The sequence below is a fragment of the Poromitra crassiceps genome (genome assembly GCF_964638095.1).
Source record: "Poromitra crassiceps genome assembly, chromosome: 12".
Lineage (NCBI taxonomy): Eukaryota > Metazoa > Chordata > Actinopteri > Beryciformes > Melamphaidae > Poromitra > Poromitra crassiceps.
The window spans coordinates 30,358,774-30,382,715 of record NC_139632.1 but is presented as its reverse complement, the minus strand read 5'-3'; the positions used below and the strand labels follow the sequence as shown (position 1 = coordinate 30,382,715).

General features: G+C 44.5%; 1 protein-coding gene across 1 annotated transcript in view; it reads left to right on the top strand.

The window, feature by feature from the left end:
- LOC310786145 (adhesion G protein-coupled receptor D2) overlaps positions 1-21,297 on the top strand; it is a gene marked incomplete at its 5' end in the record, with an annotated part of 161,082 nt that extends 139,785 nt beyond the window's left edge. Inside the window, one exon of the mRNA XM_083647318.1 lies at positions 21,096-21,297. Within this exon, the coding sequence (XP_083503444.1) occupies positions 21,096-21,239 (144 nt within the window). The 3' untranslated portion in view covers positions 21,240-21,297. The remainder of the gene's footprint in view (positions 1-21,095) is intronic.
- Between the last annotated feature and the right edge of the window lie 2,645 nt (positions 21,298-23,942).

Genomic DNA, 23,942 nt, shown 5'->3' with positions numbered 1-23,942 from the left:
GCACAATTGCCCAACTGTGATGTCATCAGTGATGTCACTCGAGCAACTGTGATTGAAGCGGATTGGGCGGATGGCGGAAAATTTCTCAACTGTGATGTCACGGGCACTCCAGAGTCTCCACCCTAGGAATTGAGCACGTGTAGCGCACAAGATTTCTAGTAGAAACAAACATTACAGCTTTAAAAACGTATCAAGGATGGGCGTCCGGGTAGTGTAGTGGTAGATTCCCTGCCTACGAACATGAGGGTCACAGGTTCGCCATGTTACCCCCGGCTTGGTCCGGCGTCCATACAGGCACGATTGGCTGTGTTGTGTTGTTTAACCAAAAAACAAATACTAATTGCTTAAACGAAATTAATAATAATGTACAATGCCAGGAACTGTTGTCTTTACGCAGCCACCCACCATTGCGGTAGGCCAGGAACCCTGCTCCCAGCATTTAGAGTCAAATAGACGATAGAAAAGACTATGTTTTGGGCGTGATTGACAGGTCGCATGTCCAGTGATCACGCAGCTCGCCGATCACGGACCGACAGCAGACTGAGCTCTGGCTCTGTGGGAAACCCCCGTCTCGCCCGAACTAGCGTACTGCGTGAAATGGCAGCAACCACGACGACAAACGGAGACGCTCCAAAACGTGTCCACAAACCGATGGGTGACGTCACACACACACACACACACAGACACACACACACACACACACACACACACACACACACACACACACACAAACTTACACACACGCCATGCCTTCTCAGGAGAAGGAGGAGGTGTATAGGTAAGGGAGTGTGGAGCTGGGGGGGGGGGGGGGGGGGCAGTGTAGTCCTTATCATGTTCCATTAATCCAAAGCAACCAGTGGCCATGATGGATCAATTAGCCCTGCTTACAGCCGGGCTCCTGATCAATACATCTGCTCATCGGCTAAAGCCTGTTCATTATACCTGATGCTCTGCATCAGCAGCTCCATCAGCATGGACCCAATGACTGCTGAGAGGAATGCAAATAGCCCACTGGAGTGCACGCACGCACGCACACACACACACACACACACACACACACACACACACATGCACGCACGCACGCACACACACACACACACACACACACGCACAGACACACACACATACACACACACATGGATGTAGGCTAGTTTGAGTGTAGTAGTACTGTGATGTATGATGTAGGCTAGTTTAAGTGTAGTTGTGTGTAGTTGTCTGTGGTACGTACAGTACTGCAGGATATTTTTAGTGCAGGTTGGACTATACCACTTGGGCTGGAGAGGGGTTGCAGACAGAGCAGACATTTTACTTAGCTTTAATTAGGTTGAAAACATTGAGAGATTGAAGATGACATATTTGAGTTTTACTACATTTTGATGCCCCTCCCTAATTTCCAAGTGGAGGGGCATCTGTCTAACTTGCCTAATGGTGTGTAGGCGATGATGCACTCACTGTAAAGCGCTGTGGATAAGGGCGTGGGCTAAAGGAATTGTAAACGTAACTGATTCCTGCTCGAGCTCCAAATAGTCTTTATGATACCAAAGTGTGCGACAGTGCTTCCCCGTTAGCCCGCTCATTGTCAGCCTTTTTGTTCTTTACCTGAAAAACAGCGGATGTTTCTGCGCCGCTGCGATATTTCTGATCCGCGACCCCGCCGAGCCCACGGGATCGGCCGCAGCCCCAAACACAAAAACAGCGGCCGGCTACCACGGACGAGCTCACCTTTCTCACCCTTTGCCCAGCCTCAGCGGGGCCGAGGGCCATTGTTTCGCTCGAACAATCCTCATTGAATGAGAAGCTGGCCGCGGGCTCACTCAGGCCGCGCCGATGCTACGGCTGTCACGGTCCTGTCGTTAATGTGCCATCACTGCACCTCACATCCTCACCAGACACAAGCAGAGCACAGCTCACTTCCTCCATCTGTAGGTGTGTGTGTGTGTGTGTGTGTGTGTGTGTGTGTGTGTGTGTGTGTGTGTGTGTGTGTGTGTGTGTGTGTGTGTGTGTGTGTGTGTAGAGAGAGTGTGTAGAGAGAGCATGTGCGCGTGAGTGTGACTAATACAAGTGTGTTGGTAGACGGGGTGAATGAGTGAGGGAGGAAGTACTGGAGGGTGAGCGGTTGTATGTCCAGGTGTGTGTGTTCCTTGCGTGCGTGATTTGTGTGAGTATGTGTAATGGTCAACCTTACATTGGTCAACAAAAGAGAGAGAGAGCAGTGGAAACTAGTGGAAACGCTGCAATAGCAATCCTGCTGTCACTATACAGAAAAAAGACTATGTCCATATTATATTCAGGCGAAACAAGCTTTATTAACATTATGGTCAATGTTTGGTCAACTACTTGGAGATGATGATGATTTTTTTTAAGTAGTCATGGAGTCACCTCACAAGTACAGGTCAAGTAGGAGCCTACCTGACAGTACAGATATCTTACTAGAAAATGAGTTTGGTAGAAGTTAAAGTCACCTTAGAATATTACTTCAGTAAAAGTCTTAAAGTATCTGATATTTATTGTACTTAAGTATCAAAAGTAATGTTCTCATTAGGGCTGTCAAACGATTAATTTTATTAATCGCGATTAATCGCATCTTTGTATCGCATGTTTAAAATGCGATTATTTTGCATTTCAAAGCATTTTTAATTAGATATTAATCATTCTTACCAGTGTGTCGTGATTGGGAATCAAATGAATGCAAATAAATGTACCCTGTAGCTAGCTGGCTGCTAGCTGGCCGCTACTAGGCGCTAGCTACTTTTAGGTGATCGCTCGCCTCAAACTTGATGTACTTCGGTGATATTTTAATTCCGTTTTACACAAGGTGCAAACTACTGCTCTTGACTTGTCCGGCGGCGGCTTTAGCTCAGGAGGTAGAGCGGGTCGGCCAATGACGCAAGGGTTGGCGGTTCGATCCCCGCTCCCTCCCAGCTGCTGTCGTTGTGTCCTTGGGCAAGACACCTAACCCTCCTTGCTCCCGATGGTGTGTAGGCACCCTGCGTGGCAGCCTGCCGCCATCGGTGTATGAATGGGTGAATGTAGATTACCTACTGATAAAAGCGCTATATAAATGCAGGCCATTTACCATTTACCATTTGTCCACTGTGCCACTTGGGGAGTTCTTTTAAAGTAAAACGAGCCATTTAGAAGCGTATTGCTGTCGTTGTCTTCCATGCCTGCCTGCACAGGCAGGAGACAGGAAACCTAACGGCTTGACTACAAGTACGGGTGCGACGAAGGGACAAAATAGCGGCATGCGATTAACGCGATTAAAAAAAAAAAAACGCGTTATGGCCGGCCCTTAATCCCATCACGATTAACGCGTTAACGCTGACAGCCCTAGTTCTCATATTAAATGTGGGCAGTGGTGGCCTAAAGGTTAGAGAAGCGAGGTTGTGACAAGGTCAGCGATTCAATCCCCGGGACTGGCATGTCCCTCTCTCATTAGCACCACTGAGATGCCCTTGAGCAAGGCCCTTAGAGCATTGCTTTCAGTGACACACCCCTTTTTTACCTAAAAGTGCAAATCAAAGACATGCCTGGTTGGTCTTGGTTATGGTGCATTACCGTGACCAACTGCCTGAATGGAGTGTGGATCGTGATTAACCTAACTTTAAAGCTAGGAGCACTAATTTGTTAAACCAGCTTGCTTGCAGGCTACCAAATTTCTTCCGATTGTACTTATTAACTAAGATGCTTAGGGGAAATGTAATGGAGTAAAAATCAATATTTTATTGACTAAATGTTTCAAGTTAAAATGTACTGATACTGTACTTAGATTTTTAAGTGATTCAGTTACAAGTTACTGATTGATTGATTAATTAATTGAATCAAATCATTCAAATGATTGGAAATAGTTGTGAATGGAGATGGGAATGTTGGAATTTCCGTGAATGAGTTGTGTTTCCATAATTCCTGGCTGTGGCAACACAGAGGGGGTGGGGGGGGGCTTGTTTTGATGAGTAATACATGTATCTGCCCAGGACTCCTGCCTGTGTCAAGTCAGTCAAGCCACATTTACTTTGAATTAAAAGGCTTATTGTTGTGTGGAAATTTAATTAAAAAAAAAATAGTGGGGGAAAAAAAAGAAAGATGTGGAAAATGATCCAAAGTGAGAAGACATGTTTATTAGGGTTTAAATGAAGGGTTTAAGTTAGGGTTAGGGTTAAGGTAAGGGTTTAAGTTAGGGTTAGGGTTCAAATGAATGGGGCGGCTGTAGCTCAGGAGGTAGAGCGGGTTGTCCACTAATTGCTTTGGATAAAAGAGGTTGGTGGTTCCATTCCCGCCTCCGCCATGTCGAAGTGTCCTTGGGCAAGATACTGAACCCCCAATTAGGGATGCAGCAGTATGAGTTTTTGACGGTATGATAACCTTGGACAAAAATACCACGGTTTCGCGGTATTGCGGACCATTTGTGTTTTTACAATAGCTGAAATATTCCCATACAGCCGACGTCGTCTTTTTAGATGGGGGAAAGTTCAGGGGGGTCCTTGCGGCTCCTCTCTACTGTGCTCTAGTCTAGGTAGGCATGCAGCCAGGGGCTGCACTCTGCAAGCGACCTGAGCACTTTGTTTTGGGGAAACAGCTGATACCGTGGGGAAGGTATGACGGCAAATCTTAGTGGTTTTGATGCTGTGACGTTTTCAAACCACGGTATACCTTCAAACGGTATACCGCTGCATCCCTACCCCCAATTGCTCCTGATGGTGTGCATGGTAGCCTGCCGCCATCGGTGTATGAATGGGTGAATGTACCTACTGATTGTAAAGCGCTTTAGATAAAAGTGCTATATACTGTATATGCAGGCCATTTACCATTTATAAATGAAGGGTTAAGGTTAGGGTAAGGGTTTGAAGTTAGGCCTGCAGTGTTGATGGATAAGCTAAGGGTCGGGGATAGGCATTGTAATTGCGAGTGTGTTTTAGTGGATAGGAACAGGAAGGGTGTTGGCCACAGAGATACTATGGCAGACAGGAAGAGATCCTCCCGGTGTTGCCATGGCAGGGGTTGTGGCCCACACACAGGACATGCACAGGTTATGGCTCATAGGCTCAGGCTCAGGCTCACACACACACACACACACACACACACGCACACACACACACACGCACACACACACACACACACACACACGCACGGGAACGCCAATGCACTCAAAGTCGGTCGTACATGCAAACATGTATCTCCTTCCACACGCTCTCACACCTCATCCTCCTCAACCCTCGACCTCCTTATTATTGCTTGTTTGTCATGTTTGTAGTCTAGAAACGGAAACTTCTTCTGCTCTCATTCCAAATCACTGGATAAAATGTCATGTTAACCTCTGGCACCCACCCCACCCTGCCAGCCACACACACACACACACACACACACGCACACACGCACACACACTTTTTGTGTCCATTTGTGCTGATCTCCAGTGAGTTCGATGAGTTTTTTGTCAGGGCGGAGGGGGGAGGAGGGGCATGGCAGCAGAATGACATTTCCGCGTGGCGTGGGCGGACGGGTTTGAGCTGGGAGGGAGGGAGGGAGGGGACGGATGACACCCGTATCCACCCCCACTGGGGAGAGGAAGTCCCTATCAGAACACAACAGGAAAGAGACGGAGCGAAAAACAAGCGCACATCTTTTTGGACATTAAATCACTTCCTCTAGGGCCCTGGGCTGACCCCCCCTACCCCGCCCCCCAGCTCTGTTTTACCACCCTCCTGGCAGACAGAGAAATTGATTAAGGCCCTTTGCGTGTGTGTGTGTGTGTGTGTGCGTGTGTGTGTGTGTGCGTGTGCGTGTGTGTGCGTGTGCGTGTGCGTGTGTCTGTCTATGCGTCTCTAAAGGTAGTGCACTGATGATTGAAATAAATAACGGCATTTCCTGTAGGCTATGGCAACTGTGATTTTCTCTTGACAACAGAGAATACGTTTTCTTCAAACGCATGTGTTGCCTTTCCAGTCACAACATACACATACACACACACACATACATGCTGCCATGCGGCCTGCTAAACTGATTTATAGTCGCGACTTGCAGATGCGATGAGTATCGTAGCGCCGTATAAATCCCTGCTCTGACACATCACAAGCCCTCAGACTGGAAACGCCACTTTGATCTCCATCCAAGAACAAAGACGAAGAGGTTTTATCTGTGGCGGGAGCAGGAAGACGGCCTTTTGCTGGTGACAGGAAATGACAATGACCGCAATTTTCATTCCCAACCCAAACGGAACACCTCTGTTCCGCCATTCTTCTCAGGTCGCGTTCGATGCCGTGCGGCGAGGTATCTTGACTCACGGCTCGAACGTGTGGAGAGAAAAAAAAATCTCGCGTGCACATTGAAACGGCGGCTCTCGCACAATGCCGTCCCCGTCCGGGGCACCGCAGTAAAAAATATGACTTCCTCCCTTTCCTGTAGGCGACTTCCTGTTTATGTCTGAATGCAGGTCAGGAGAGGGAGATAGTCGCTCCCTGCCTCATCCAGAGGTGACCTCAGCGCTGGTGACACGGGGGTGCTGTGGAGCCCAGCATCATCACTTCTCTCTTTCTCTATATGTGACATGGTCTGCTGTTTTGTGACAGGGTCTGGTGTTTGGGGTATATATAATAATGATGTGTCATACATTGAAATCTGAAAATAGTTGAAGAAAACATGTTTGTTTGAATGTTTGTAATCTAAGTTGGTGAAAAAGCTTAGTGAACAGGCTTAGTTTGCTAACAAATTAAAATAAGTATTTAATGATCCTAAAACTGTTGTTTTCTTATATTGACTGCATTCTTCAACATCTAAATTTGCATAATATGAACAAACAAATGACAATGATTTTTTTATTCTTCAAATTCTTCTTTATTCTTTGTGCAATTTCACGGTGCCTACTTGTTACCTGTTTCACCAGACCGTGTCACGTGTTTCTCCCTGTCTCTGTCTCTCACCAAAACACATATCCACAAAACACACCCTCTTTTTCTCCCTGTCTCTGTCCCTCACCAAAACACATATCCACAAAACACACCCTCTTTTTCTCCCTGTCTCTGTCCCTCACCAAAACACATATCCACAAAACACACCCTCTTTTTCTCCCTGTCTCTGTCTCTCACCAAAACACATATCCACAAAACACACCCTCTTTTTCTCCCTGTCTCTGTCTCTCACCAAAACACATATCCACAAAACACACCCTCTTTTTCTCCCTGTCTCTGTCCCTCACCAAAACACATATCCACAAAACACACCCTCTTTTTCTTCCTGTCTCTGTCTCTCACCAAAACACATATCCACAAAACACACCCTCTTTTTCTCCCTGTCTCTGTCCCTCACCAAAACACATATCCACAAAACACACCCTCTTTTTCTCCCTGTCTCTGTCTCTCACCAAAACACATATCCACAAAACACACCCTCTTTTTCTCCCCGTCTCTGTCCCTCACCAAAACACATATCCACAAAACACACCCTCTTTTTCTCCCCGTCTCTGTCCCTCACCAAAACACATATCCACAAAACACACCCTCTTTTTCTCCCTGTCTTTGTCCCTCACCAAAACACGTACCCACAAAACACACCCTCTTTTTCTTCCTGTCTCTGTCTCTCACCAAAACACATACCCACAAAACACACCCTCTTTTTCTTCCTGTCTCTGTCCCTCACCAAAACACATATCCACAAAACACACCCTCTTTTTCTCCCTGTCTTTGTCCCTCACCAAAACACGTACCCACAAAACACACCCTCTTTTTCTTCCTGTCTCTGTCTCTCACCAAAACACATACCCACAAAACACACCCTCTTTTTCTTCCTGTCTCTGTCCCTCACCAAAACACATATCCACAAAACACACCCTCTTTTTCTCCATCTCTGTCACTCACCAAAACACATATCCACAAAACACACCCTCTTTTTCTCCGTCTCTGTCCCTCACCAAAACACATATCCACAAAACACACCCTCTTTTTCTCCGTCTCTGTCCCTCACCAAAACACATATCCACAAAACACACCCTCTTTTTCTCCCTGTCTCTGTCCCTCACCAAAACACATACCCACAAAACACACCCTCTTTTTCTCCCTGTCTCTGTCTCTCACCAAAACACATATCCACAAAACACCCCCTCTTTTTCTCCCTGTCTCTGTCTCTCACCAAAACACATACCCACAAAACACACCCTCTTTTTCTCCGTCTCTGTCTCTCACTAAAACACATATCCACAAAACACACCCTCTTTTTCTCCCCGTCTCTGTCTCTCACCAAAACACATATCCACAAAACACACCCTCTTTTTCTCCCTGTCTCTGTCCCTCATCAAAACACATACCAACAAAACACACCCTCTTTTTCTCCCTGTCTCTGTCCCTCATCAAAACACATACCCACAAAACACACCCTCTTTTTCTAGATAACCGCAAAGCTCTTTCTCTTTCTCCATTCTCCATCCCAAAATAAGATATCCACAAAGCAAACACTCTCTTCTGACATTATTTGCATTTTCTGCTCTCCACAAGACACCCCCCCCTCCTCCCCGAAAAAAAGCCTCAATTGCACAAAACGCTCGGACCTTCCTGAGGCTCCTTGTTTGTTTTATTTTCTGCTGATTTGCCTAAAACAGGCCACGGACGCCGCTGTGAATGTTTAATTTAAAAGCTCGTGTTCCCCTCTGTACAATCTGTACTGGTTGAGAGCGTGGAAGGGCTTGGCGGTGGGGTTTGGGGAGGGGCTTACAGGGGCCCGTCGGTGGGGTTTGGGGGGGGGGGCGGGCTTGCAGGGGTCCATCTGTGGGGTTTTGGGGGGGGGGGGGGTGCTGATGGAGACCCCAGGTCTCCGGGCACAGTCATTAGGACGGCTCCCCGGTCTGGAGATGAGAAAGCTGCTCGGCACTCTGGGCTCATTGAAGATGCTCCCCTGCCTATGCAGCATCCATTATTTATGATTGTGTGATTTGGCCGTGTGTGATATGGCTGTGTGATTTGGCCGTGTGTGATATGGCTGTGTGATTTGGCCGTGTGTGATTTGGCTGTGTGTGATTTGGCCGTGTGTGATTTGGCCGTGTGTGATTTGGCTGTGTGATTTGGCCGTGTGTGATTTGGCCATGTGATTTGACCGTGTGTGATTTGGCCGTGTGTGATTTGCCCGTGTGTGATTTGGCGTGTGATTTGACCGTGTGTGATTTGGCCGTGTGTGATTTGGCCGTGTGATTTGACCGTGTGTGATTTGGCCGTGTGTGATTTGGCTGTGTGATTTGGCCGTGTGTGATTTGGCTGTGTGTGATTTGGCCGTGTGTGATTTGGCTGTGTGATTTGACCGTGTGTGATTTGGTTGTGTGTGATTTGGCCGTCTGTGATTTGGCCGTCTGTGATTTGGCCGTGTGTGATTTGGTCGTGTGTGAGTTGGCTGTGTGTGATTTGGCCGTGTGTGATTTGGCCGTCTGTGATTTGGCCGTGTGTGATTTGGTCGTGTGTGAGTTGGCTGTGTGTAAGTAAGACTAGTAAGACAAGATGGACATATTGGTCAGATGCAACCCCTTGATATTACGAAGCAAGAATTGAACTGTTGGCTGCATGTGCTTATTTTTACATGCATCCTTATTTTGTGCTTGTCTGACTGTGGATTCAGAGTGAAATTAAAATACATGAGTTCAATTCCAAAAGGCCATATGTCGATTCTAGGCAAAATATTTATTGCATTAATCAATTCAGTATGTATAAAATAGAGAGGATCCCGTCTGTCAAAATGTTATTTTGACACCAAAGCCTTACATTACCTGCTGTTTTTTTGGCCTTAATTAGTTGTCTTAATTAGGCTACAGTATGTCTTAATCATTTTGTAAGAGAAGGAGTTGTTTTTTCAGATATGAGATATCTTATTTTGGATTAAACTCACACAGACATCTATACAGATGTAACCCGTGGAGAAGACCCACGTTTTACTACGTGCTTGGTTTAAGTGATGCTGTACTCTTTCTCCATCTATAAGATGAATAGTTTGAAAAACATCGAGCGGTCAGGAGTATGGGTCTGGTCACTACAGTAGCTGACTGAAGGTCTGGTCACTGCAGCTGCAGCTGACTGAAACTATGGGTCTGGTCACTACAGTAGCTGACTGAAGGTCTGGTCACTGCAGCTGCAGCTGACTGAAACTATGGGTCTGGTCACTACAGTAGCTGACTGAAGGTCTGGTCACTACAGTAGCTGACTGAAGGTCTGGTCACTGCAGCTGCAGCTGACTGAAACTATGGGTCTGGTCACTACAGTAGCTGACTGAAAGACATATTAGTTGGTTCTAATGTTGATGACATTCAAGAGGTTATTATCTGCACTCCTAAATCAGGAAAGGCTGCAGGATAAATGCACAAAGGCGGACTTCTACAGTGACTGCCACCGTATGTACTCAGTAAATATGTGTGTGTATATGGATGAGGGACCCGGGCCCATCCAGAAGAAGCACGAGCGTCCCATCCCACCCCCATCCCCATCCCCGCCCCGGCTCGACCGCGGCTGAGCCGATATTGATCGGATTGCCTGTGCTGTGCCTGGGCGTTCTGCCTCGGGCCAACTCTCGCCTCCTTACCTTACTGCGTTCACCTCACATTAGACTCCGTGCAGCGCTTCATCTACAGTTGTGAGGTGTTGGTCTCTGGTATTCACTCCCAGCCAGAGCGAGAACTTGTCAAATGTCAGTCAACTTGAGCTGTAAGAAGACGGCACGCTTGCCGTCAATCTTGCATCGGTCGCTGGAGGTAGAGTCGATACAGGTGTGACTTGCATTAGGTCTGCTTGGTTTTGTGTATTTGTGTGTGTTTGGAAATACCAGTATGAACATGATTAATATTGTTTAGTAAAAATTGAATTAGACTGATGTACATACAATGCCTGTTCTTTGTTCTGTCTTGCCTTTTTTTGGCTGATTCTTTCTCTCTTTGTTTCTCTGTCTCCCATGCAAACTCTACATGAAGCCATACTGTATGTAACCAGGCCAGTTTGAGCAAAGGCTTCTGGGAGCATTTACTGGAGCCTGCACGCTGCTTCACATTCCCTCCTCGGAGCTGCCCGGTGCAAACAGTCCTCTACTGGGGCCACTGAGCAGCTCCGCTGAGCAGCTGTGTGTTCAGTGCCTTGCTCAAGGGCAGCTCAGCAGTCGCTGTTGAGAGCATTGGGATAGGGAGCGTGTTCACAGGCACCGATGAAGGCCAGCAGGCCGAAAAAACTTTTTCTCTGCGATGGGAATAAAGTCTGCTATAGATCTGCTATATACTGTAGAACTATTTGTGTTGAGTGGGACTCTTTTCAGGGTAACGCAGCCAGACAGAGCTGCAGCGCCACCTGCTATTGGTCCGTGATCGACAAGCTGTGACATCACTGGACAGATGACCTGCCAATCACGCTCCAAAGCATATATATATATAATATATACTGTATATATAATTATTATTATTATTATTTTTGGGCATCTTTGCCTTTATTGGTCAGGACAGTAGATAGATAGACAGGAAAGGCAGGGAGCGAGAGGTGATGACATGTGACAAAGGACCACGGGTCGGATTCGAAGCCGGATCAACCACGTGAAGGACTAAGCCAGTGATACTTAACTTGTGGCCCGCGGGCCGCATGTGGCCCACGGGCGCCCCCTGTGGGCAGCCCGCGATGGAATTCTTTTTTTTTTCTTTTTTTTCTCATTGCACCTGAACGCAACATGCAAGATACCCGCTGAATAAGTGTCCAAATGTTCATGTCATTCTGGCCAATACTCCACTTCTGTTATAGCATTTCAGTCTGGAATATGGAATATCTTTCAATAATCTATGATTTAGCTGCTAAATTGTCAAATACCGCCGTCTGCTCGCTACCCAGGCACTTATGTATGTGCTTAACCTAACTAACTATCCGGTGTGCACAACATGGTCAGACTAAACTCTGGCTGACACCCCAAAAACCTACAATCCACTACAGAAAAATGTATATTGATTGTTTATTAACTGGCCCCTGGCCTTGTACATTATCATTTCACGAAAGTGGCCCCCGGGCAAAGTAAGTTGAGTATCCCTGGACTAAGCCTTAGTGGTACGCCCTCTACCAGGGGAGCCACCGGGACGCCCCAAGCATAGTCTGTTTTATCATCTAAATGGGACCATAATTTGTTAAATGAACATCATGCTGTATTGAAGAAGACTTGACACTAGCGATTGAGACCATAAACTCATTAGTAAAGTGTTTACTGAGGTAATCAATCTTAAAGCAGGACTAAACCCGCCAGATTTCTGGCAGAACGGCATGCTGCTTGATTTGAAAAAACCTATGGGAAAAACCAAGAAATGACGTCTCCTCTTGTCTCACTATACTCTTTGGCTGTGCTCAGCTCAGGAATTTTTTTCCGGAAATCGACGCCATGACAGTTTTCTCACCACCTCGAAAATAAGTTATTTGAGAACTACAATATCTTTATAAATATCAACAACTAGCCAACGCTGGTGGCCTGTTTGGAAACAGCGTTGCTCAAAATGGTTGAAAGTTATATCAATTTGGTCATTCAGTGGCGAACTAGAAATTGACTTATTTTTCTCCCATGTGTGTGTATGTGGCGTGTGTAACTATCGTTAAAAGAGCCTAGTGACGCGAGCCTGGTTACCGCAGCACAGCACAATAGGACAAACCCCCCGCTCTGGGGTAACACAATGCGAGATTTCTCCACGGTATGCCCTTGTCCAACTTGCCATATTCCCCGCCATGAAATCCGTTTTTAATTTTTGTTTCTCCCTTTTTCGTGATTCTTGTCAAATGTTGTAGTGCATCTCTGATTTTTCCTCTCGAGCGCGCAGAGCAGAGCTGCAGCGGGGTATTGGAACATTCTCCCCCTCCCTCCTCCTCCTCCCCCCTCCCTCCTCCTCTCAGGCCCCGGCTGGCGGCTGCTCATAGAGGCGAAACAGCCTCCTGCCTCCTCCCAGTTCGGCTAGGACCAGTAGCGGCTGGTGCATTTTTGTCCAGGGAGGGCTATACCAAATAGGCCTGGACAATGGGGTTGAAATCAATATGATAATCATAAGGATTCTTCTCAATATCAATATCATATGTTTCACGTATGCAAAATCAGTGTTCATCTCATTGAACTGAATGGTGATGTCAAACAAACCTTATATTTTCAAATAATATTCCTGCCATACCTCATTTGATCAGTTTTAAGTAACATTTGCTTGCCATCATCAATTTAGACAGCAAAAATGTCACTATTAAAATAACTTCATATCATCACGATGATTCCACTGAAAGACAACAATAATAGGCTATTGAATTATCGTCCACTCCAGCTCTAAATCAAGTAAGTAGTAACGGACGTTACTAGCTAACAAGTGTATTTTCTTCCTCTGTCTGTAGCCTGTTGTTTAATGGCGAGCTCAGGGTGATCTGGTCCAAGCTCTTTCACTCGATGCTTCTCCTGTAAATTCCGTCTCTCAAACGGCGTCGTTTTGAGTGACTTCACAGAATTTTCTTTCTCCATTCTTGCAAAACGTCTTTTGTGTTTTATGGCAGTTGAAAACAAACTTCTTTGCTTCGCGCACGTGCTGCAAAGCCGTCGGTGTGGGACAGCTACTAATGTTTATATATACTGCGTCGCTACCCTATGGTTGCTACCCATCTACGTAGCTAGCCTAGCCTACGTCACGACACTCACTCTACCTGAACCCACCTCCACCTGGTCGCTAGATACGTGCGCCCAGAGCCCTCCCAAATCCATTTGTTTTTGAGAGTGAACAGCGCATGTGCAACTACACAGATCCTGATCTGCACCACTCTGCACTGGTGGAAACCGGAAGTCCCCGGACGGCGTCCGTGGCAATTCGGTGAAAGAAAATATTGACCCAAAAACAGTAGCCTACACATGTAGATCATTATGAATCTACATATTTATTGCAGATTATATACTCACTATCTAATATTCTCCTCGCTCATAAAAAAATAGGCCTATATACAGTATATATATATATATATATATATAACGTTTTATTTTCCCCTCCATGTGGGTATAGGTGGGGCAGCGCCCTGGCGCCCTCTAGTGGCCAGCCGCCACTGGCTAGGACACTCGCCCTCACAAAACAACAACAAACAAACACAAACAAACAAACAATTTTTTCTGCACAATCAGTGTCTGAAATTGGGTACAGGATTGCGGGAATCCCGCATCTGTTTGCGAAAATACGACTGGACAAGCCGCTTTTCACAGACAGGGGCACAGCGTCAGTGAGGCTGCAGGAGCTGAGTAGCCTATAAGTCGGAGCGAGGTGAGTGTCACTTTACCATGCCTTCTCCTCCCCGTCAAAACAAAGTGAAGCAGGAAAATACATTTTAGGCTGTAGGCTGCTTTAGTTTAGTTTCCCTCTTTTTTTTGTTTCTGTTTGACATCTGCTAGACTACGTGCATGAGTGAAAAAGGGGCACAGAAGAGTCCTCCTCTCTCTCTTCTCTCTGCACAATCGAAGTGGTTGAGTGGTTCTCAATGTGGGGTCCGGTGATCACCAGTGGTCCTTGGGAGGATTCCAGCATTCTCTGTTGTCTCTCAACCTAATATATATGGAATTCTGGACAAAATCATATCTAGGCTACATAAAAAATAAAAAATAAATCAGATTTGCATCTGAGAGACCAAATCTCATCATATGGGGGTCCATTGCCACAATGTGAACTAAATTAGGGCTCCTTAGTGTTTTTCCATCTTGCCTAGTTGTATAGGCTTTGGAGATGCACCGAGATGCACGTGCTAAACCCACCATGACGTCAGGATGTACCAAATATCCCATTCATTTTAGGGTACAAAAGAAAGCAGTGTTCAACCCATAGAGGGCACTTATGCGGCTGAAAATTATACAAATGGTACAATTTCAACAGTTTGGTCTGAAATGTGGAAATTTTTACCAGAATTCTTCACACACCACCCCCAAAGTCATATATATTGGTTAAAAGCTGAAAAAAAGTGTTTTGGGGTTTAGTCCTGCTTTAAATAAAGATTCGCCCCCCAAGTGGGCATTCGAGAAACTGCAGTTTTTGGTATTTCCACATTGGCTACATCTTTCCAAGTCGGAGGTTTGGGACCTGGTGACAGATCAGCGGCAACTTGACAAAATCGTCACTGCAGGCGATGAGAAGCAGCTTTTCCCCCTGATACACTTTAACTCCTGTCCGCTCTCAAACAGAGTTCCGGCCCAAACAGATGCTGACGGGGGCGTTCCCCAGGGGGGTACATTGGGGCCCCTACTCTTCTCTCTCATAGCTTTGTGTAGGTCTGTGATGTTCATTTACAGGAGCCTCTGCTAGAGTGTCGCTGCTGCCACTGGCAGAGCATCCAGGCTCTTATGACTCCTCAGTAGCTTACAGAAACTGGTGGTGTCCCTCGAGAGAGACGGCAGACAAAATAAGCGATGATTCCCATCATAACAAATATCTGAGAGCAGCTGTTTGCATCTGAGGGCCTGCCAGCAAGTGTCTGTGGCACTCTGAATCAGACACGGAAGGAAAGGAGGCATGGAAGGATGAAAGGATTCTTTTTCTCTTAGATTCAGCTCTCTTAAGGGTTTTAGTATTGATCTAACCAGTAGACCGGCAGATGTACGTGCACACACACGTGCGTAAATATTCATATATATTCATAGCACAGCACATGAACAGAGATGTACATATATATAAATATATATATAAATTAGGGCTGTCAAACGATTAATTTTCTTAATCGCGATTAATCGGCGATTAATCGCATCTTTGTATCACGTTTAAAATGCTATTATTTTGCATTGCAAAGCATTTTTAATTAGATATTAATAGTTCTTACCACTGTGTCGTGATTGGGAATCAAATGAATGCAAATAAATGTACTTTGTGATCTTGAATTTTAGATTTATTTTCAATTCAATAGAAGTGCAATGTAGACAGGACGTCTCAAAATGTCTACAAAATGCATCTTGAATAGAAAATAAATGCACAATAATTGTAAACACTCCAGAACGCTCCAGAACCGATACTTCCGCTAGCTAGCTGGCTGCTAGCTGGCCGCTAGCTACTTTTAGGTGATCGCTCGCCTCAAACTCGATGTACTTTGGTGATATTTTAATTCCGTTTTACACAAGGTGCAAACTACGGCTCTTGACTTATCCACTGTGCCATTTGGGAAGTAAAACGAGCCATTTAAAAGCGTATTTCTAAACTAAATTGAAGTTGTATCTTTTGTGTTTGTCACATAGCAGTGCTACTTTACACACTCAAGGATATAGTACAGTATTGGATTTATGATTTAGAATTCATAACTTTATTGTTGTTTACATAGCACTTTTCAGTCAAAACAAAAGCCCAACATTGTAAACATAAAGCACCAAAGTTAACGACAGAGAAAAGATACCTTGGGTGATGTTACATTAAGGCAAGTCATGCTAGGGCCTTGATGGAAGGTGTTCAGTTCTTAGTCATAACAGCGCTGCCCAAGTCATCTGCTGCCTTTGTTTGACTACTTGAGACATCACTGTTTGCAAGGCATCAAGACAGAATGAGTATCTGTTTGACTGTGTATTTATGCTAATTTTAATACATCTTTGTATGTAGACAGGGAGATAGATAGATAGATAGATAGATAGATAGATAGATAGATAGATAGAGATAGATAGATAGATAGATAGATAGATAGATAGATAGATAGATAGATAGATAGATAGATACATGTAGATAGATGGTAGTAAGCCCATCCAGCTCTCCTGTTCTATGTTGTTTCCTCAGCTTTCCATCGGTAGGTCTCAACTCAAGGCCGCCGGTGGACCCAGGAGATCCTGACCAGACCTGCACTGGTTAGATCTGGTGGGATCTGAGTCCACCCCCCGATTCCCCCATCCCCACCCCTTAATCCATATAGGCAGCAGAGGATGGATGGATTTGTGTGTGTGTGTGTGTGTGTGTGTGTGTGTGTGTGTGTGTGTGTGTGTGTGTGTGTGTGTGTGTGTGTGTGTGTGTGAGAGAGAGAGAGAGAGAGAGAGAGAGAGAGAGAGAGAGAGAGAGAGAGAGAGAGAGTGTGAGAGAGAGAGAGAGAGAGAGATGTCATGTGGAAAGGATTTTTTAAAATGTTATATTGAAGTTCAGTAATATACCACATTATGTTAATTGAAATACTGTAATGTTCGTTTTGCTGCTTTCTGTTGCTGATAATGTGAAATGACCGGGGGGCCGGCTGGTTGCTTCTCACATCATATGGGCTACTTTTACCTTTGTACTTTTCAATTTCAATCCGATGTAACTTGTCCACAAGTGTTTTTAGAGCAGCTCTCACTTACCTGCTCCGCTGCCCTGTGCACAGTGAGGGCTGACCGCTTGTCACCTGACAAAGCTGCATCTCCCTGTCAGACAGACTGATGTTTACATGTTGACTTTTGACATCATAAGTACAGCAAATTCCTTTTAAATTGAATAACAAACCCACTCTCCTCTATCATCAACAGCACAGTGACTCACATGCCGTTAACCATGTGTTGCGCGATCGTGGGACCATGGATATGTTTTTCTTTTTTCCATTTCTTTTATTATTTTTTTCTTTTTTGCTGACGTATTCATCAAAATGTGTCTTTGTTGAATGGGACGTTGGGTGGCGCGGTGGGGACAGAAGAGCGGCTGCCCCGCACCTCTCTCTCTCTCTCTCTCTCTCTCTCTCTCTCGTCTCTTTCTGCCTTTGGCCAGATCCCAAGCAGCGCTCACCTCGGCCACTGTGGCTGTGGTCTGGCCAGATCAAGTCTTCCCTTCTCCTCCATGCGCCAGGTTCACTCTTACAATGGAGGCAAGCAAACAGGAGAAAAGAGTGTGTATGTGTGTGTGTGTGTGTGTGTGTGTGTGTGTGTGTGTGTGTTTTTAAAAGACGTCAGCGGCGCAAACGTTTTAACAGGGCGACTGTGTTTGAATTAGATGTTCTAGCCCTCCGCTCACTAAATGGATTTCTGAAGTGGCTGTGTGTGTGTGTGTGTGTGTGTGTGTGTGTGTGTGTGTGTGTGGTTGGGGGGGCTTTCAATCGGATGCAACCTTGAGCCCTTTTTTATGTGAGCTCTGTAGGGTTTAAGTGGCGGTATAACGCGAGTGCCACTGAATGCATACTACTCCACATTTTTTGAAATTGAAAAATCTCCAAAGGCTCTCCCCATTGTGCAGGCAATTAATGGAACGCTGGCAGCGAGGTTCAGGTGCTTAAAAGTTGTAGGATTTCTCTCTCTCTCACTCTCTCTCTCTTTTTAATGACTAATAAAGGATAATCATCATACAAAAAACATCTTAAGGCTGTAGGCGTCCTCTTTATGAGCAATGATGTATAATGCATGCTTTGAAATGAAACGGCAGCGGCCTTCGACCGTTCCATCTGCAAACCTCCATGTATTTGTTTTGCATGCCGCACTGAGGGTTTTGCATAACAATGGCGAGTGTTCCCATTTAAAAAATGCTTGCCGATTAATTTGCTCTTTACATTTTGAAAGTTGGTCCGTCAGGTTGCCAAACAATGGGCCCCGTGGTCACTGCTTAGCCTAAGTGATTAGAAACTCGGCTAATTGCCTCTCTGAAGAGTTGTGCTGCTCTGTATCAGTGAGCTTCCATCGGCTTTAAAGATTGGCCACGGCGGTCATTTTGACCTTTTTGAAATTTCTACAATAACTGTTGAATTTGAAAAATACAATGTTGCTGGTACCTGACTTTCCAAAAAGAACAAGAAACAAAAGCGTCTGTATTTTCAGTTTTTCAGTTTTTAAATAGTTTTATATAAATTACACAAAAGGCAAATAAAATATGATAATTTTTACTCATTTCAGCCATAAGCGGTCATATTGACTGTAGAGAATTTCCCGGGGTTCTAGGCCTATATTTTTTCCTATCTTTCTGCATTTTGGTGTTATTTTGTGTGTTTTTTCTTTTAGATATTCTAACTCTTCTGAACTTGTTTGGATTGCCGTTGAACTTGGTCTGTGAAATGCTTGCTGGGTATAATAAGATGATACATAAGAATGACAAAACAAGCAGAAATGTACGGTGGCTGCCTGGTGACATCAAGATATTTTTATTATTACGTGGAACGAGATAATTAAGTCGTGGCCACGACTTACTAATGCGTGGCCACGACTTACTAATGCGTGGCCACGAGATAATTAATATGTCGTTCCCACGCCTTAATTATCTCGATAAGTAAGTCGTGGCCACGACTTACTTATCTCGTTCCCACGCATTAGTAAGTCGTGGCCACGACTTAATTATCTCATTCCCACGCATTAGTATCTCATGGCCATAAGATACTAATGCATGGCCACGCAATAATAAAAATATCTTGATGTCACCAGGCAGCCACCGTAGAATGTTAGCCAGTGTCTGAAATTAACTTTTTGTCTCGCCTGCCAAGAATACTTTTTGTCAGCCAAAATAATGTATATAGGTTATATGTCAACCTGCGTATTTGTTTTCAATGCTGTTTCATGTATACATCAGCTACTATGTTAATTTAAAATGTGCTTGCTCAATTATACAATCAATCAATCAAGTTTGTAGCAACCTGTTTGATACAGAGCCATTGATTTGATGTGCTGACGGTCGGTCAGAGAGCGTGCGCTGGTCAATATGGACACAGTTTGGGAAAAGACCAAACCAAAGACGTCTAACCAAGGCGTTCAGATGTGCTCGCCTTGTGGGTGACCCTTATTGACTCATCCAGCTAAGACAAGTTGATTTCCGGGCTGTCCTGGATGTGGCTGTGCTCAGGCCCGTGGCTCCTCCAGGCTTCAGTGGCACCTTCTTCTTCTTCCACTCTTGGAACACTTCCAGAAGCTTCTCTTTGCCCTCAGTCCCTTTTGTCTTTGACTTTGACAACGCAGGGCAGCGTACAAGCGCATCTCGGTAAACACGTATGATGTGGTCCCAGAGTTTAGAAGCTTCACACAGCACTCGCAGACACAACTTCAGGCTGTTTGCGCGACGGAAGGGAAAACTCGTTTAGAAACTGACAGCGCTGCATCTGGTTGTTTTTGTGTGTGTGTGTGTGTGTGTGTGTGTGTGTGTGTGTGTGTGTGTGTGTGCGTGTGTGTGTGTGTGTGTGTGTGTGTGTGTGTGTGTGTGTGCGTGCGCGTGCGTGCAAGTCTGTGTGTGTGTGTGGTTTGTGTTGCTTTTGGCAACTTATTCATTTGTGTGTTTTTATTCCTCCTCTGTTTGGTTGTCTTTTGAGCTAGTCAGCTCAGAGCTGGTGTCTACCTTCGGGGATGCGCGTAGCATGCATTTCTGAGTGTTTTCACCTGAGGGCTGCACTTGTTAGAGTGTGTGGATAAATGTATATACATTATTTATACAAATTCATGGCAAGTGAAAGCAGCTTGAACACATTTACAGACAGGAGGCCAGGCACTGCAAGCCGAGCTCCGAGTCAGGATCCCAACGCTGGCCGCCTGCCCGGCTGCGACCGGCATCCTTAATACCGTGCCACAACACCGCTAACGCTATCATCACCGCCTCAGCAATCACACATATCATTTTGCTTTGTGGAGAGAGAGAAAATACATAAATTAGCAAAGAGATGGTCAAAAGTTCAGGGTTTTATTACATTTACAGGAAACCATGAGACATTTTCGAGACTCATTTTGGGCTAATTTGGGCATGGAAAAATCCAGAAAATGTAGAAATGTGCTTTACTTTCATGAACGGCAGTCGTTTTGTAAGATCCAGGGGCAGTATTTTCAGATGGAGACTCATTTGTTCCACAAGCTAAATGTTCTCCTGTCTCTCAGCAAATCTACACATGTGATTTCAATGCTGTGTTTCGCCACTAGAGCTACGATTAGAGTTTCTTTACTCTTCTACTTCTATGAATAATTGATTATCTGTGGGTTGTTGACTGTTGGTCATGACAAAAGGAGACATTTGAGGAAATCAACTTGGGGTTTGGGGAAAAAGTTATTGACAATTTTCTTCACATTTTATAGACCAATCGACTAATCGATTAGTCTGGAAAATAATCGACAAAGTAATCGACAATGAAAATTATGGTTAGTGTCAGCCCTAGTCGTGTGTGTGTGTGTGTGTGTGTGTGTGTGTGTGTGTGTGTGTGTGTGTGTGTTGTCCCTGACACACTGCCTCTCTCTCTGTCCAGGAGCCTCGGGCCCCAGCGGCGGAGGTCTCTCCAGCCGGCTGTAGTCTTCATGTGCCCATGGAGCTGGAGTTTACCACTTCCTGTTTCCCTCGCAGTCCCGCCCCCGCGCCTCCCAAAAGCTATGGCCTTGTCTACGTGGACTGACTGATCGCACGCACGGTGACTGCCATTTCATTTGGTGATTGTTTTATTTTATTTTTTATTTTAATTAAGAATTGATTTTGTTATGGCTTTTTTCTTCTTTCTTTCTGTACATGCTTCTCTTTCATCTATATGATCATGGGTAGGGCTGGGGAATATATCGATATTATAGATATCGTCTTAGATTTTGGATATCGTAATTTCGTGATATGGCATATAAGTGTTGTCTTCTCCTGCTTTTAAGGCTGCATTAAGGCTTGATTATGATCAACCTTAAATTCTGATACGGTTGCCTTCTGTCCATACTTTGCGTTCATTTTGTGCATGATAATTCTGCACATTTCTGAAAGCTTACGTATACGGATGAAACGGAGCAGTACCACACACACTCACACATTCGACTCTCTACTGCCCACTAGTGGATGTATTCCTTAACATGATACCAACATGAAAGAGGCGTAGAAGTACATGATGTGGGCAGTGACGTTACATCATTTGAAACTGTGTGTTGTTTGTTTTTGTGTGAAAATGGAATGAGCCATTACAGTAAAGTGATGTTCTTTTCTGAACTTACCAGACTGATCTAGCTGTTCTATTATTTGCCTTTACCCACTTAGTCATTATATCCACAATAGTGATGAATACTTTCGAATATCTCATTTTGTAAATATTTTGTGAAAGCATCAATAGTCAGGGAAGGAAACCCTGTCTTTGCATTTCATTTTGATCACAGTATTGTATTAATAAAGTGATTGTGACATCTCACATGTGGCTTTGACTTACAACTGAACATTTAGCCCACTTTGTAGAAAATACAGAGATATATAATATTGTGTATCACCATTCAACCTAAATATAGAGATTTTTGGTCCATATCGCCCAGCCCTATTCTAGAGACGCAGGAAGATTTGTTCCATCTGGGTCTCTATTCTACTGTTATGCTCATTTTAAGACAGAGTCTGAGCTAAATGCATCAAATGTAAATGTAACGTTATTCCACATTTTCACTAATGGCACATTGCTCTTTTTTTTCTCCTCATCCAATTCATTTGTATTCTTTCATATCTGTATGTGACTATGCGTTACATTTCCTGTATCTGTTTCTTGTCTCTTTTTGTTTTATGGCTGCACTTGCTGTACATTGGCTTGTAAAAGATTTATATGGTCCGCTAATGTGTGTGGTAGTGTTAAGGTGAGTAATACTGTACTGTTTGCTTCGTTCCCCTCATATTTATATATTATATTTTTTAACACAAATTAATTTTGATTATGTCCTTGAACTCTGTACATACGGATGAATGTCTGCGGAGACAAGAATGCAATTAAAACGCCTTTCCTAACATTTCATGGTGTGGAAAAAATGTATTTGAAGAAATTCACAACAAATGAGATATTCACCATTTGATAAAAGCAATATTTACTCTTTCAAATTCTTTCCAAAACTTAATTTTGAAAAATGTTCAAGTTATTAGCTATGCAATGTGTTTTCCCCCTCCAAATGCCAACATCATTGAGTTGTAGAAATCTATATGTTTGCACCAAGGAGTAAAACATTTTAGGTAACCTTTTCATTCTAATCACTTGGGAATGAATCTCCTTACTGATTCCTATCATTTCAATATGAGAAAACTACAGACCGTTATCTTAGAACTTCAACACAAATCAAATGGAACTGGACAGCAGAGGGTGACGGCGTTGTAAGCATAATAATTATTTATTGAAATATGAGGAAAAATTCCATCAGCTTCAGAGAAACACTCCCCGGAGAGGAGTGATGTGAGAGACTAGGAAGTGATGTGAGAGAGAGAGAGGGCCGGTCAGAACCACAGCAGGGGGGAAAGGTCACAGACAAGCGGAAGGAGGGGTAACGTTTTGTCCTTTTGTGTAGCCTATGACAATGTCAGTGTGAATGAGAATGTGAAGACACAAAGACAGCCATCACAAAAGTCCCCCTCAATGCATCTATCCTGCACTTTACACACTGTATCCTGCACTTTACACACGAGACGAGTGCATTGTAGGGATGCACGATAATATCAGCACGCCATTGGTATCGGTACCGATACCATTTTACCAATATGATAGACTGGTAAATTTACACTTATGTCCAAATAGGGATGCACATAGGTATCAGTATCGGCAAATCAGCCAAAAGAGTCGGAAGATATCGGCATATCGGATATCGGCAAAAAAAAAAATCCAATATTGTGCATCCCTAGGAGTAAAACAAACCTTATTATATCCTATAAACCTATTAACCAGGTTCAGACTACTACTAATAACTTCTGACAGCTGAAAAGTGGGACCTCTGCAATGGCTGTGTGTGTGTGTGTGTGTGTGTGTGTGTGTGTGTGTGTGTGTGTGTGTGTGTGTGTGTGTGTGTGTGTGTGTGTGTGTGTGTGTGTGTGTGTGTGTGTGTGTGTGTGTGTGTGTGTGTGTGTGTCTGTATATTGCATGCACATGGTGTTGGGTTTTGCCTGTATGTCTGAGGAAGTCCAAGGCAGCTGCGGGGGGAGGGGGAGGGGGGGGGGTCCACTGATAAAAGATTGTCCGATCAAAGACACAATTAATAAGGAGGGGTTCGGGGATCAAGACAAGTTTAATTATGTCATGAAGTTAAAGCCAAATGTTTCGCCAAAAGGGTTTTCTGCATGTCTTGTTAAAAAAACACGTCTTTGTTCGTATGGATGCAGATTGCAGAATGAA